Source organism: Epinephelus fuscoguttatus, linkage group LG18 (assembly GCF_011397635.1).
Source record: "Epinephelus fuscoguttatus linkage group LG18, E.fuscoguttatus.final_Chr_v1".
Lineage (NCBI taxonomy): Eukaryota > Metazoa > Chordata > Actinopteri > Perciformes > Serranidae > Epinephelus > Epinephelus fuscoguttatus.
This window is the reverse complement of record NC_064769.1, coordinates 8,574,288-8,590,341: the sequence shown is the minus strand read 5'-3', so window position 1 is coordinate 8,590,341 and position 16,054 is coordinate 8,574,288. Positions and strand designations below refer to the sequence as shown.

The window sequence follows — 16,054 nt, the reverse complement described above, 5'->3', positions numbered from 1 at the left end:
TTGTGGCTACAAGAAGTTGCAAGAAATTGCAGCAGCTTTAGACAAGAGCTGTGGCATTAATTAATAGGTGTAAATAAGGTGTATATGTCCCTTGGTGTAAACCAAGGGACATATACGAGTATGGTGTATAGTGTGGTGCAAATGACTGGCTTTCTCCACCACTTTCTGTGTAACTAAAAAGCAGTCAGCATGCAGTTGCTGAGAGACTGATGTGGGTCTCCTTCTCTGGCATTGAGGTAGAACTGATTTCAGATGAATTCAAGCTGAACAATAGAATCTCCTCTGCACACTGTGCTGTGAGTCAGTGAAAGTTTTTCACACACGGGTACAGTAGCAGTCATACATTATTATGAAGACCTTGGTGAGTCATCTACAAAAAAAAAAACACAAAAATGAAAATGAAATCAGTTGAGCAAAATGAAATGCATATGTATTTATCTTTCTCTGTTTTATTATATTTATTGGTGTTGGATACATTTTGCACAGTGTTTTGTTGTCTAATTCCAGTGTAGGTAGGAAATGATATAAATGTGCACTCAACACCTGCACCGCACACAGCTGATGTATCATGTGTGCTGGTCTTACTGATTTAACCTTTTGAACTAAAGCAGGTGATGTTCTTGGATTTATACATCTTAAAAAAATGGTATTTTTGGCTGGACTGCAAAGCAGGCACTAAGTGACTCCTCATTGTGAGATGAGTTTTCTGTAGTGTTTTCTGTATGTGTTAATTAGAGAGCTTCAGAGATGCTGAAAGGCAGATTTTGTTATCTTTGGAAAGAGCCAGTCCAATTGTTTCCCCCTTTTTCTGATCTAAATGCTAAGCTAAGCTAGCCAGCTGTTAGCTGTAGCTTAATATTAATGTACAGACATGAGAGAGGTGTTGATCTTCTCATCTAAGAAAAAAATTAAAAACATATTTCCCAAAATGTCATAAAAGCAATTGTGAGGCCAAACTAGTTTTTCTCATATCTGCTTTGTGGTCACAAACATTAAAGGTATACCATGCAGGAACTGTTGGCTAGTCACACTACCTCTCTGTATGTTGTATCTGAGCTTCTCTGCTTGTTTTTGTGGTAGCCATGCTGGCCACACATGCATTTTAGTGAGTGTGAGTCCCATGTGTGAATCTGAATGACTTGTAGTGATGCACGTGTCGACCTGGTTCGGGTAAGCTCGTGAGAAAATATTGCAGGTTTTGGGTGGACTGGTCATTAAGTGACAAAGCAGTGTTTCGAGTCAGTTATTAATATCCTACAGAAACATTGTGCATTCGCTCATCTTCATCCTACTCTTACCCTCTCTCTGCCCCTCTCGCTCGCACAGGAGGCAGCTTTAACATCATAACCACGTAGGCTGTCAGTTGTTCATTCATTTCCGTAACCGCTTAGCCCTGTTTGGGGTCGCAGGGGGGCTAGAGTCTATCCCAGCTGACATTGGGTGAGAGGTGGGGTACACCCTGTACAGGTCGCCAGACTATCGCAGGGCTGACACATAGAGATAGACAACCATTCATGCTTACATTCACACCTACGGTCAATTTAGAGTCACCAATTAACCTAACCTGCATGTCTTTGGACTGTGGGAGGAAGCTGCAGTACCTGGAGAAAACCCACGCTGATACGGGGAGAACGTGCAAACTCCGCACACTCCCCACACCCTGGATTCGAAACAGGAACCCTCTCGCTGTGAGGCAACAATGCTAACCACTGCACCACCATGCCGCCGATATCAGTTGTGCTCTAGAAATTTTACTTAAGATGTAAACACTTAAAAGATGGGTGACTACTTGCTGTCTTTCTACATTTGTACTTTATAAACAGAAAAAGCATGTTATATATTGTGATAATCCCTGGAGATGACATACAATAGAGCCAACAGCAAGTAGGTTGTTATTAATGATGGTCATTACCAGATGCTTTGAACTCCTGTTTGTAGGTTTATGGGTTGGTTTTGGGTCACTCATTAACACATATGTTTGTAGATAAGGGGGAATTGGCTCTCATAAAAGGCTGGCTAGGGACGAGTTTAAAACCACAACTGGCTAGCTAATCACTGCCGCTCTGCACTGTGCTCATACAGCGGTTACCGCTGATAATGGGATGGTGTTGTGATGGAAGCAGAGTGCCCATCCTCCACTTCTCCCTAGTTATCAGTGTTAGCACTGTTGCAGTTGTTAGCACTGTTGGCACTCTTAGCACCGTTAGCTGCTAGCTGGTGCCATCTCCATCTTGAGAACAGTGTGCAGACAACCTCTGAATCATAAATATGCTCTGAATATTGTATGGAGCTTCTGTAACTGTCAGTCATCAAGCGGTGGAAATTTGGCACATGATATTTGAAAACATACAGAAGGCATGCAGACGAGTAAGAAGTTTTAGTGTTAATGGCAGTTGGAGTTCATGATTTTTGAAGGTGTTTTAAATGGATTTTATTCTGGTGACCTGATGGTAAGAGATAAGTGTTGATGTCGTAATAAGCATGGTTGACTTTACAGACAGATGTGATTCGTACTGAATGGTGTCTGTGTTTTTTACCCGCATGGCTGATGATCCAGAAAGTTTTGTCAATAGGCTACGCATTTGTCCAAATTGTAGAAGTTCTCTACTCTTGAATTGTTTTGTGAATTTCCTTGTCTTATTATGCCTAACAAGTTGACTTTAACAGGCTGCCTGAATCTACATAAACTTCTACATGCAAAATATGGATGTGCCGTTGTTATTTGATTGTATTCATACAATATGTCTTTTGTGACTTCGCTTCACTTCACTGCATATTCCAAGATGTATTATAGGTCAGAGGTTATTTCCCCAGCACCCTGAAAATACTGGAGTTTCGTCTCATTGACTTTCAGAAGAAAGAAAAAAAATTCAACCTATCATTTACTGACAGGAAGTCATGGGTCAGAGCTTTCACTTTCTGCCACACACAGGCTCTTTACGCTGCATGATTTCACTAGGCTTGCTTCGATTGTTAGAATTTTGATTTATTTTTCTGCATTCAAATATAAAAGTCCATGAACAATGGTCATCTTATTGAATCACGGGGCAAGATGGAAATTGTATCAGATTAAAAATATGAAAGATTAAAAAAAGATACCTGCGCCAAATACCAGAAAATTACAGGTCAGCATAGGGGGGTAATATTGTGTACTCGGAAGTTTGTAGCCGACTCTTGACCTGCTTTACTCTGGGTACAGCTCTGCAATCTCCTTACGCTCCAGTTCCTGCCTACCTCATCTACTAGTTCTGTGGTTAATGCAGTGTTTGGTGTCATCTGCAGTGGCTCTTTGCTCTTCAAACATGCTCATAGGAATAAAGAATTCATTGGTGTTCTGGATGAGTGAGTGAGCGAGGCAACAGCTGAGTGCCTATACTTTTCCCATCATTCCAGGTTAAACAAAAGCATCATTATACAGCTGTTAATGTAGCTGACTCATTGTGAACACTACACGTTTAAAGTAGTGTGTTTTTTTTACAGTGTGTTGTCAAATTGTCTAACCAAGCCCCCTCTTCTGTCATTCATTAGTTTATCCTTGGACAGTTTCCTGCCAGTGAGTCATTGACTCATTTTGACTTATTGTGATCTTGTTGGTTTGGAAATGGAGAGTCTGCAACAATAAATGTGGGTTAAGTGCATCATGGGTGATTTTACTAGTGATAAACCGTATCCTCTGGCGTCTTTTAAATCCCTGCAGGGGCTCGAACACTTTGCTGCGTCATCATGCTTTATTTCTTTCTGTCTTTGACTCCACAATCACATCCAACACTCAAATGCCTCTCTAAGTCAAGCACAAATACTCAATTCATTCTTCAATTTGCCTGCAAGGTTAGATGTTATAAACAAATACCACTGCAAGATGCTCTGCTTCTTTATTTGCATGATTTATGTTATACAACAGACTTGAAGTCAGGTGTGAGTTCATTCTGGCTTGCTGTACTCTGACTGACGTGGACTGGCAGGTACTGGTGCATTATGTTTTTCTTGCGATGATGACATCATCCCCCATGGTTGTGGTGACATTGCATCTGTGTGGTGCGTGCCTTGTGTTAGCATCAGTCAAGGTGACTGCGTGTTGGAGGTGCAGACAAAATGTAGATTTAATGTATTGTATTCATTGCTGCTATGTAGCAAGTCACCAGTTGGTGGAGGAATTGTGGTGGTGGGGGGGGGGGGGGGGTAAATGTGCATGCGTTTGTGATGGAGCAGGGGGCGTGTATTAGGGGAGGGGAGAAGGGGTATTGTCCTGCCTCCATGCCCTCCGCAGGCAGCTGAGAGTCTTATTTGACAGCTTCAAGGTGGGAAGTGGAAAGACCAAAACAAGAACCCTAGCCCCCCTTTTTTTACCCCCTCCCTTTTTGTGGGGGGAGAGAAAACCAATCCGTCTCATCGCACTGTGGTGGCTGGGTTTGGCTCTTTGTCAGTGCAGGGGGGGGCGGGAGGCAAGCAGGCAGTGTGAATGCATATCATGACCACAATAGAGCAAACGAGCACAGTTCAGCCATGAAAGCCCAGCGGGAGAGGCTGAGAATTCCAGGGCTGACGCTAGAGTGAGTATTTTCCTCCGTTATCCTACCGGGGAGGCAGCTCCGCTGCAGTGTGTAGCTTCATCTGTCTCTGTGTCATATTTGTTGCTGTCTTTCACTGTTGCTTGTGCATCGTTAGCATTAGCAGCAGCAACATTTGCAGCAGGAAGTCTAATGTCAAATCCTTCACAGCAAGGCAACAGAGGCTTACTTGTGACTGTGTGTCTGTGTGTGTTCACGCATTTATGTTTTCATGCACGTGTGTGATAGACAGACAGATAACATGTCATGCTAAAGGAGTGCCGCAACATGCTTTCTTCGCTGGCGTGACACACTTACATTCACACAGTGCACACACAGGAAACACGCATATTCATAACACACCTATGATGAGTGGCAGTGTTTGCTGGATGTGATCAATATTGTGGAAAGCAGTGAATTGCTGTGTGTTTACAGTACACGGAAGGTTTCCCTTTTTAGCAAAGCCACAGTCATTTGTTTGACTTGATCATTTTTTATTTAGGTCAACAAGGTATTTGTTATGGTTCCCTCCATTCAAGGCTTTAAAACAGGAAATTAAGGGGGCACAATTGGATGAATGAGTGACCGTGTTAGATTTGCTTTAAAGCCATTATTTCTGTGTAGGGTTTTTACATAGATATATTCTGTATTTTTCTATCTGTCAACAAATCCCATGAAAAGACCAAAACCAACAATGTGTTAGTCTGTTTGTCAGCACTTTCAGACTTCGAAAGCTTGTCTGGATCTCACACACCAGGAACATTGGTTCCCACTCAAGACATAATTCTTGAAAAATGGGTCACGAGTGTACTCTTTCACTTTTACCAAAGGCTAAATAATTTCCTACAAACAGCAGGCCACTGTAACATTACTCAAACAACAAACAAATGTTGCATTATTTTCATCAGTGGATTAATACATTTAATGTGTTTGTGAGTGTCAACTGCAGCTGGATGTGGTATTGAGTTCAAATAAACTACAGTGCCCATATCCATCTTAATGACAGAACATGTCAGCCAGTGTAACAGTGTAGCTCATTGTTGTGTTTTTGATAGTTTTTGACAACACTGGAGCTTGATGGCAAGGAGGAGGAGGATATATCAAGCTGCACACACAAGCTGGCTTTGTTCTTTTTGTGGAATTTGATGAGACTACAGAAAAATGACCAGACCCATCCTTTAAAAATTGTGTTTCTGGACTGCCACTGCAGTAAAAGTTACTCACCTCTGTGTGACCTAATGCTCTGCAGTGCCATCGTTCAGTTTAAAAAGGGCTCAGTCCATTGCATCACAGGTAAAGTGAAATCCTCCTGTATCAATTAAAGCACAGGAGATAATAAGCTATTTGTAACCTCCTTTTTTGTAAATAATGTCAAATCTGTAACCCCTCTTTAATCTGTAGCCTTTTAGCCTGGGTGCCTGTTTTTTGTTTTTTCTAGTCTGAATTGAAACAGCCTATGGGGAGAGACGTTCCCAATGTCAACTAAACATTGCAGAACCAGACAAATGCCTTGGGAACCTGCTCTTTTAAACAAGATTTAGGTTCATCTGACAGGGACCATTACTCCTCATAATGCTTCTGTCGTCATCTGAGCACGTGTCAGAGCAGTGCGGGGGTTTTGTCCTGTGTGTGATAAAAGACAACTATTCACTACACTCCATTTAACTTACAGCCTCACTCCCCGAAGCTTGAGCCCCACTCCTACTAGCCCCTGCAGCCCGTGCAGCCCACTGCACGCTTTTCATTTTTGGAGGTAAGCAAGAGCTCTTCAACCATGCCTGTGTTGTTACTAAAAGGTCTTTTAGTGCATGTTTGAGTCAGTCTTGTCATCACGCATCACAAGGCTGGAACTGGGTATTCAGTTTGCCCTCCTAAAATCATCTGCCATTGCAATGACATTGAAAGAGGAGAACTCAGTGCTTATATAATGTTGATAGTGTCCCCCCCCCCCTTCCCCCATCTTGCCCCTCTCTGTTCTGAGGTTTATGCTCCTCTTTCATGTGCTAAGTAGGATTTGTGGCATTTGCAGTACATCAAAGTGAAGAATGGTCTCAATCTGTCTGAACCCCAACTGGATTGATTCATTTAGGAGTGAAGAGTATTGAAAATGGTAAAAGCTAGTTTTAGATTTCTCAGTAATGGTTTCCTATCCAAGCTTACTGCGTATATCTCTCGATATTAGTGTTTAAAAATCTGCGTTCTGAGTAGAGCTTCAGATTATTTTATGAACATCAAGACTTTTATCCTCGTGTCACTGGAAAGATTATTTCTTTGGGGGGTAAATGTGCTTCAGTGATGTCTGAGATAGCATGCCCTCTCCACGAACTCCTCATTTCACCCGCCAAGAAGCTCTGAATCTTTTTTTTTGCATGGATGAGCCTCATTTGGGGTTTGACTTTTAAATAGGTCATAAAGGTTGAAGCCATCTTGTTGTGGCTCTGTGTTGCTTTACTGGTGTTTACGAATTACTGCTCAGTTGGATAAATGGATAAAAAGGTGGCCTCGGAGCCTTTGGATGACGTGATGAATTAGAGTATTGTCTGCTTTGTCTCTGTCTGCTGACAGATGGTGATTGCACACAAATATAGTCTATGAGAGCAAGTAGCAGTAGTTATATTTAAAGGTGGATGGTTTACTGTTTCTGCCGTTTATCCAACTTCATGGTAAGCTTCGGTTTTAAGGAACTTAGCCCTCTCCAGCAGCTTCTCTGAAACACAGTCCAATTAGAACTTAATTGCTTAAGAAACAGGACTTTTGAAAAAGGAGGCTCACTGCATAAGAGGTATCTCTTTGTCTTACTCGTAAAAAAAGAGGGTCTCAGTCTGTGCTTTCTGTCAGGTTTTGTTGGCTCTATTTGAGCTGCTTCTGATGCAGATGTCAAGAGAAATAGTTGGAATTAAACTTGGAATTCTTTTTTTTTCTTCAGCTCATTCAAAACACTCAATATTGAAGATTTTCTGTATCAATGAATAGCATGAAACACCCACCCATGTCACCTCTGATCTCCTCTTCTTCTGCTCGGCTTTCATAGAGAGTCAAGTGCAGCAGGCATTTAAGTGAGTCAGCTCCATAGAAGAATGTGAAGATGTTTTTTACTGGCTGTTTTTTTTTTTTCTATTGACAATTTCAGTTTTTATTCCATCACATACCTATGCACAGGGTTTGGTGTTGCAGTGATCTGTGTCATGATCTCAGATGAGATGTTTAAAGAATGATGCAGTAGAAGACAATCCTCCACTACTGATATACCAGTGTAGCACCATCTACATCTATGGCACCATTATATAGCAACATGTTTGTACCAATCTTACCTACGTGACATATGAGAGAAAGGGTGTTAGTGACTGACAGATGTTCCATAAAGAAGTTGGTGGCAAAGTTAGTGTGACTTTGCAGTAGTCTAACATCCCAGTGGCATAGATTTTTTCCAAGCAAGTGTTTAAATCAGGTACATTTGTGAGCCTTGATGTTCACAGGTGAACATGGACTGTCTCCTTGTTTTGATTCAACTCTAAATTTGAGATTTGCAATGGGTTGCATTATCTTGTTTCAAGTTTTGTTTAATGTCTGCAGATAAAGAGCCTATTACTCTTGAAATTTTCAGTTGTAGCCATAGTGAGACCCCCAAGCCAAGGTAGTAGCCGACCTTAGTGGGTGTTCAGATTGAGGATGGTCCGGTGTTAATAAGAAAAGCAGAGGGTTTGGTGATTGGGCGATGTTTTTTCAGGTACCATTCAGATAGGGCTGACTAGTACACAGATATTATGTTGATATTGGGATAAGAGATTTGTCTTAGATTTTGGATATCTTTATAAAAGTGTTGTCTTTCCTGGTTTTAAAGGCTAGATTACATTAAAGTGATGTAATTTTCTGAACCTACTCAGCTGTTCAAGCTGTTCTATTATTTGCCTTTACCCACATTATTTTCACATTACTGATCTCATTGTATAAATATTTTGTGAAAGCACTAATAATCAATCCTACAATATCACTGCAATATCAGGGTTGAGTTATTTGGTTGAAATATTGTGATATTTGTTTTATCCATATAGCCCAGTCCTACCTTTAGAAGGTTCAGTTCAGTTTGAGTAACTGATCCATGAGTTTTAAGATTTATAAGACGTCAAAAACTCAGCAGGTTGAAATACTCTTGCCACAGGCTTTTGCAACACTGGAAAGTCATCACGGTGACAATCATATCATCTTTCGGTGCACGAACTGTGAGGCAGCAGTCAAAAAAAATGGTTCACATTATAAAGTAATCCACCAGGAATATGTGCTTGAATGTCTTTGATCGGCCAACACGAGAAGCTCACTGGGTGGGACTGTGTTGCTGCAAATGTTAAGCCAGATTGAACTTTTTCTTTCTGCATCAGCGGATGTTTTGACAGACTGGCTAAAGTTGGTTTAAATGTTAAATGTGACCTTAAATGATACTGACCATACACCTCGTATCATGGTGTGTGTGTGTGTGTGTGTGTGTGTGTGTGTGTGTGTGTGTGTGTGTGTGTGTGTGTGTGTGTGTGTGTGTGTGTGTGTGTGTGTGTTCATTTTGGTCCGACAATAGTAAACATTTGAGCAGGACAAAGCCATCACATCTCAAGCGGATCTCACTGTGGTCAATACAGACACGTATTGATACCAGTTGTAAATGTAATCAGGTTAAATTATATCTAGATATAATCTGGATACAAGATGTATTTTAATGCAAGGTGGGGTGGGGGAGGGGGATGTTTTGACAGTAAATGTAAACACAACTTCTGTTAACAAGAAAACTCCACAGGGCAACTGTAATTGTTCTCACAAAGCAAGTAAATGTCCAGGCAAACCCACTTATTGTTAGTAATAACTGTTATTTTCAGCTTTCATATCACTTCTCAGAGTAAACAAGGATTTCACAAAATATACTGACCTTTCCCAGGATTTCTGAATGATAACAGATTGGTGCCTGTGTTAATTACTTGTATCTCCTGTGTTTCATTGTGATAGGGTATTTTCTGATTATATAAAAGCACTGACAGTTCTTTAGATATACAGCCAAGAATACATCAACACTGAGCATAAAAATACTGTATACTAATGCCATTGCTGTAAGATTATTTTATGTTCATTTTCATTTTCAAGGATAACCAGAAACAAGTCATTTCATAGTGAGGGGACAGCAACCCAAATTTTTCTGCTGGTGATGTCAGTGTAGCCAGTGACCTCCCTGTTCCTGCTGCTCTGTGCAAGTTTGACTTTGAGCCATCTGAACCATCATTTCTTATGTGGAACACAGAAACAGAGCAGAGCCATAATTAGAGTGAAGGCTGTCACACTGGCCTGTAGGGAGCCAGACTGAGCCATTCTGAGGGACACACATGCAGAGACTTTATACCGACAAAATGGCTTCTGATAACACTTTATTACGTGTAAGTAGAACCAGTGGTTACGTGCCAGTCATGGTAGTGTCCCTCCTTTGTCCATTTCACTCTCTGTCTCCCTTCCTGAGTTTTGAACCCCTTCCAGGCAACGCACTTGGCAAGTGATTGGACTAATCTGCAGCATCCTGATGGTCCTCAGGTCTGACTGTGCACTTCCTTAGTGAAGCTTTTAACCAGTCTTTCATCCACCTCTTTTGCTTTCCTGTTCACTGTCAGTGTGAAGAAGGCTGATTTTAGGCCATCATAATGCCCTGCATATTACAAAAGAGCTAGTGCTAGGTGCTCATGTGGTGTTTATCTTTATCCCTGTAAATATATGAAAACAGGTCACATGACCACCCCTAGGACGTAATGTAGATTTCTTGTGTAATTGTGCTTAGAAGTCATTGTCACTGCTAAAATAAAATGACTTAACAGCTGTGTATTTTGGTCCAATGCATTATAATTTTAAATAATTCCATGACAAGAAATTGTCCCCGAACATGAACAACAAACAATGAGTAAGGTGTAGTATTTGCCATGGCGTGTCATGCTAGACCTGCCAAGACAAAGCAACATTGTAGAATTATTGGGATGCAAGATGCATGATTAATATATTTACATTATTAGTATATTTAAATATTACATTGTAATTATTGCCTTGATCCACTGGTCCATAAATATTAGACCTTAGCCCACATTATTGACAATCCTTCCTTAAATATGAGCTGCATTTATCTTTGTTTTTACTTGCTCATATGAGGTCAGTGGTTATTTCTATGTCTGTTAAGCTCAGTAAGACAAGATGAATGTTTTGAAGCTGGATTGTGAAAGTAACAAGTGTACAGTACTTCATCAATCATGTGACTAAAGCGATGTCAGACTCTGCACACACTAACAGAAGCACTCTTATCACAGCTTTTGAGTTCTGTTGTTACAACACAGCCAGGTGTCTGTCTGCAGGGCTGAACTTTGCTCTCTCCTTTGGTCAATGAAAATAAGTAATCAATGGCTTGGTTCCCCTGAGGTTGGATTCTTTGTGATGGCTCCGTAACGGTTCATCTGGTTTGGAATATGATTTTGTTCCATGCCAAGGGCTGCCACTTCAGGGAATTTTGTCTGCATACTGTCTGCTCCCCGCAGGCTGCTCTGATCAGCTGACTCTGAACTCTCGCACATACATGCAGGACTCCAAAGTCAAATTCATCACTGAGCTGACAAAACACCAGTTTTCATGTGGGTTATGCATGCGTGTTCATGCACAAATACAGCTCTCTCAGCCCAGTTTTCCTTTTCTATAATGTTCATTTTATCATTAAGTCAAAGCAATTAGTTAATCAGTATTTTTGATTGAGTTGGATATTGTAAACAAGGATTAAATTTCAGCTCCGCATGTTTTCAGTAGTCATTTGTGTTATCCGCAGGCCTGGACACATGAGTCAAGGATCAAAGGTGATAAAGTTAAGGTGAGGCTCCCATCAAATGAATGGGGTAGGTCTGTCTATCCAGGGAACAGCTGAGGGAAGAATTTATGCAGTAGCAGAAGAAATCCATGCAAAAGCAAAGCATTTCCATTTCAAATAGGTCCTGCTTAATACACTGACCCACCGAACTTTTGGAGGGGTGCCAGTTTGTGAAAGCTGCAAGTGCACAGCAGCATCTGCTGATGATGCAGCACCCCACTGTCTCCCAACCCCCCTGCACAGGATGTGAAGTGGTAGATGCCTGTTACATGATATGAAGCATGTTGAGCAAAGGGAGCAGGGTGAGTGTTTGGGATACGGAGCACAGTCGCAGTGAGAAGGGAAAACAAAAAGTCAGCTGGTGTTAGGTGTCATATCGCTGCAACAGTGGAGGCTGTCACCACCTGACCTGGATCACACAATCTGTGTGCCTTTCAGGATCCTCCCTGGATTACCTTTTTATTTGAGGACAGAGGAGGACAAGGTGTCCTCTCTGCCAGTGTGTTTATGCCGCAGCTGCCTGCAGATGTGCCTGTGCAGAGGAAGTTTGGACCTAAGGAGAGCTGTTGCAGGAGTACTTGTCAGGACTGCGCTGGGGGTCGCATCCCCCTGAACCCTGAAAACCGTCGCATCTCCTCACAAAGTCTTCAAAAGCCTCCTTTACATCTCCCTCTCTGGCATGACTTGGACACGATGTCAGATTCTAGTCTGTGGACAGTACTGTCCAACTTTAATATGCCACATTTCTTCAGTGGAGCCCGTCTGCGTCGGTCTAAGAGGTAACCTTTAAAACAGTTTGAACTATTTCTGTATTTTCTGCACTGTGACATGTTGCTTCACGGACAGGCGTCTTTTCAAATCAGATACAGAAAGTCAGTCTTTTCTGAGTGAAAAGCTTATTGTCCTGGCAAACAGGTAACTTGACACTGATTGACAAGAGGTGTGTTTTCTTGTATTTACAGCCTGTCAGTGGAGCTATATTACTAGGCCAGCATGAATAAGAAGCAGGGTGTTGCCTTCAAGCCTATTCTGTATTACTTGCTTTGTGAATCAAATGGTAATTGAATGTTTGTCGTTGAAGCAGTCTCATGTTCCTTACACAGGATGTGTACTTTGCTATGTGCCATTCCCATTAGTTAAGAGTTGGAAAGTGGAAATGCAGATTGTTTTTTGTTTTTTAATTTCCGTAACTGATTGTTTTTGTTGGTGGTGCTATTTCTATCCACAACTAAGAAACAACAAGGTATTGAGAAATTGTTGTGCTTCATAAAATGCTGTGTATTTCATTTGACTTCTTAACGTCACCGAATTAAAAACACTTCATTGGTTTATGTGATCCAGAGTGTGTAGTCACTGGTTTATAGCTAAGCCACTTGATCCCAGTTTTTTGTATATGGTTTGGTGAAACCCATATAACTGATATTTATCTTTAATCCCTGTCCTGACCCATTTTATAGTGCAAAACGGCTTAACATGGAATACTGGCTTTTTTGGACATCTTGTATCAGCGCATAAATATTTTTTTCATTTGAAAACTGCAGTCAAATTTAATGCATATTGAAAACTGAAACTTGATGCTGGTAAAGCACAGTCTCCGAGATCCTAGCCATGTTTTTCTGCATTGTGTTTGTGAATAAATTGATGAATGACTGTAAGGATGAACTGATTATTAATCTGGTGCTATACAGAATGAAAGTTTCGTGACAGATCACCAGTGATTCCCTAATCTGAAATTAAGCGAGCTGAAATGGCTTTTACCCTTTTAGGTGCTCTGAATATAAAACACGTCTTCCATATCATTACAATACTGACCTTTTTAAACACTCCTCCTTTTAGTTATGATCTGAATATTTTAACATAAGGTCATGATATGTGACACAGCTGTTAACCTAAACAAGAAACTGTAGACTCAGTAATAAGGCCACTCACATATCAGTATTCATGAAGACAAAATAGAAAAGAAGATGCAGTAAACTGTATTTCTGTAATCATTTTAGGAACCTCAGGATTTATGAACTTTGCTGCAACTACTGACCATATTACAGTTGGGTACTAAGTTAGATATATTATACACTCTATGTGAAAAATAAGCTTCTGGCAAACTTAAAAAACCCCACACAAAAAAAAAAAGAACGAGATTTGTCAAAGCTGAGTCTCTGAGGAGCTATGTAATACTGTACATCCTCAGATGTAGAAAATCAGTCATCAGTGGCTAGGGGGGAAAAAGCTGCATTGCTTTTACCCAAGCTGCAAGTTTTTAAATACTATTAATAGAGCTGTGTGTGTCATATGTCTGACTTTGAATTTGGGTTTGTCAGCGAGGAGCAGCAATTTATGTGGCATTGCGCTTTGTCAGCTCACCTGACAGCTCTGACAAGGGAGCAAAACTCACAGAAGTGAAAAAGATTAATCATGGCTTTTTCTTTTTGTTGACATGGGTCAGGATCAGACATTTCAGATTTATCTGGATTCAGACTGTAGTAAACCGAAGGCTTTTTATCTATTTTTGCCATCTCCCGTAGCTCAAAATAAGTAAGCACACTGAAATCGAAGAAATTGTTTTTGACAGATTCAGATTACTTTGTAATGATAAAGAGTTACAGTAAAGTAGGTCAGCGTAGAATACGAAATAAATGTAAACTTAAGGTAAAATGAGCACTTTTAAATATTTTACAATAAAATCTGAAGTTTCTCTAACTTTGATAAACACCTTTATAGATTATTTTTATTCACAGCTACGCCTGTGGAGATTTGGCGTGTAATACATCTATGGTGTCATGAGGTTGAGGGTTTTGCATATAACCGAGCCTGGTAAACCCTCCTATGGAACCGTTCCAAGAATCTCACACATCTGCAGTACAGCATACAACACTGGCCTACTTTCTCCCTATCATCTTCGCCCAGGGCGTCTTTATCCCTCCTTTAAAGCCTCACTATAGCGACACGTTTTTTTTCCTCCTAACTTAGCCTTTCTGGCCACTGAGGTGCCTCCACCAAAGCTCAGCTTAGCATCAGACATGATGAAGATGGCCTGTGTGCCATCATAACCTGTGGCAGTTTTTTTGTAAAGTAATCCAGAAGCAATCATTTCAGTGTCTCCATGAGAGGCTCTCCACTCTGTAATAGGGGTTGTAATGGTACAAACAGTGGGGTGGGCAGTGAGAGGGTAAAGCAACAAGAGGGTTGATTGGGCAGCAGTGTGGCATTCTCTTGGCCTAATCCACAGTGAGAGGGTATAAATAGATCTCGTTAAATTTGATCCTCTTTGACTGAGCACCTGTGTACCAGATATTATGCACTCCCTCTCCGTCACGATAAATGATTCATGGCATGTGTCCACACTCTTGATCGCAGGGGTTAGCCCTAGAAACCACTTGAGTAAACAAGAATGAATGGGACTTTAGTCAAAACAGGGTTTCCCCTCCGATTTAGGGAGATGAATTGGATTTTGGTGTAACAATGGGGCAGCAACAGGACTGCAGAGAACTACAAGCAGCTTGGGATGTTTCTGTTGCCAGTCATTGGGCTGCATGCAAGAATATTTTGGTGTTCTTATCCAAAATCTCTGACTTTTTATTACTGCAACTTTGCTTGTGCAAATGGAGTGTTTCAAAGTTTCTTAACTGGACAAACTTGACGTGAATCACTCATTCTAGCTTGTGGAACTTCATCTGCTCATTAGGATGTACGCGGTAGTGAAATCATGTCATGAACATAATCAATGCCCCTAAAAGTTGCTATATGAAGCCACCAGTTTTGCTCTGCTCAGTTGATGACCTAAGAGTAAAAACAAGACTTTCACACTGTACAGTTTCAAGTCCTGCTGTCATTAATCAGCAGACTAAAAGATAATAAGTTCAGCAGCATCAGTAGTTGTATTAGAGAACCTGAAACAATTGGACAATATTAATAGTACAGCTGTCCACAGCATGCCATCAGAGCAGCGCCATAGATATAAAGTGAGAATGGATTACATGAAGTTTGATGGCAAAAATGTCTTGAATAAGCAAAACACTCCACGACTAATATGAGAGGTGGTCAAGGGGGAATGTGACCATCACAGAGAAATGAGGTAAGAGAATATTACAGCCTACAGAAGAAAATGTCACACTGTGGGGTACAACAGGGGATGATACTAGCAACTGAGTGCATAGTGAGAGTTTTTACATAGATTCTGCTAAACTGTATGTATTGTATGTACTGTAATAAAATAAATTATTGGCACCTGATGATGATATGACAAAATATTCATCTTGCATAAAGTTTGCCTTAGCTATAAATCTTATTTTAGTTCATTTCACTATTGTATTTAAACTCCAAATTCATTCAGATAAAGGCATTATTATTTTTAAATCAAACAGGTGTTTTTTTTTTTTCTTTAAGAGATAGGAAGCCTCATGACTTTATGATTTACACAACAGGTCTGAAGCAGTTGGGAGTTTTATTTGTACCTAAAAGAAAGTCTGAAGTATGAGAAAACTTGGTGATTGCCACAAATTGTCTTAAATCTCTTGTATGTGCCACCTAAGAGCAAATTTGTTGGTACAACTGGTTCCTGCATGTGACCCAATGTCTGAGCAGGTGTTTCCAATCCTTAAAGGTGAAGGTGAAAGTTTGCCTCTGTGCCTTTTGAAGTTTGTCT

General features: G+C 40.7%; 1 protein-coding gene across 9 annotated transcripts in view; it reads left to right on the top strand.

Moving 5' to 3' along the window:
* The window catches only part of mast4 (microtubule associated serine/threonine kinase family member 4), a 132,915-nt gene that overhangs the window by 68,712 nt on the left and 48,149 nt on the right, over positions 1–16,054 (top strand). For 4 of the 9 annotated variants that reach the window (XM_049603475.1, XM_049603474.1, XM_049603473.1 and 1 more), the window contains exon 5: positions 6,220–6,300. The exons of 3 other annotated variants lie outside the window; for them this stretch is intronic. In XM_049603475.1, coding sequence (XP_049459432.1) covers positions 6,220–6,300 — 81 coding nt within the window. Of the gene's footprint in view, positions 1–4,376; positions 4,551–6,219; positions 6,301–11,779; positions 12,192–16,054 lie in introns of those variants that run through there. 2 more of the 9 variants (XM_049603479.1, XM_049603478.1) reach the window with 2 other exon arrangements.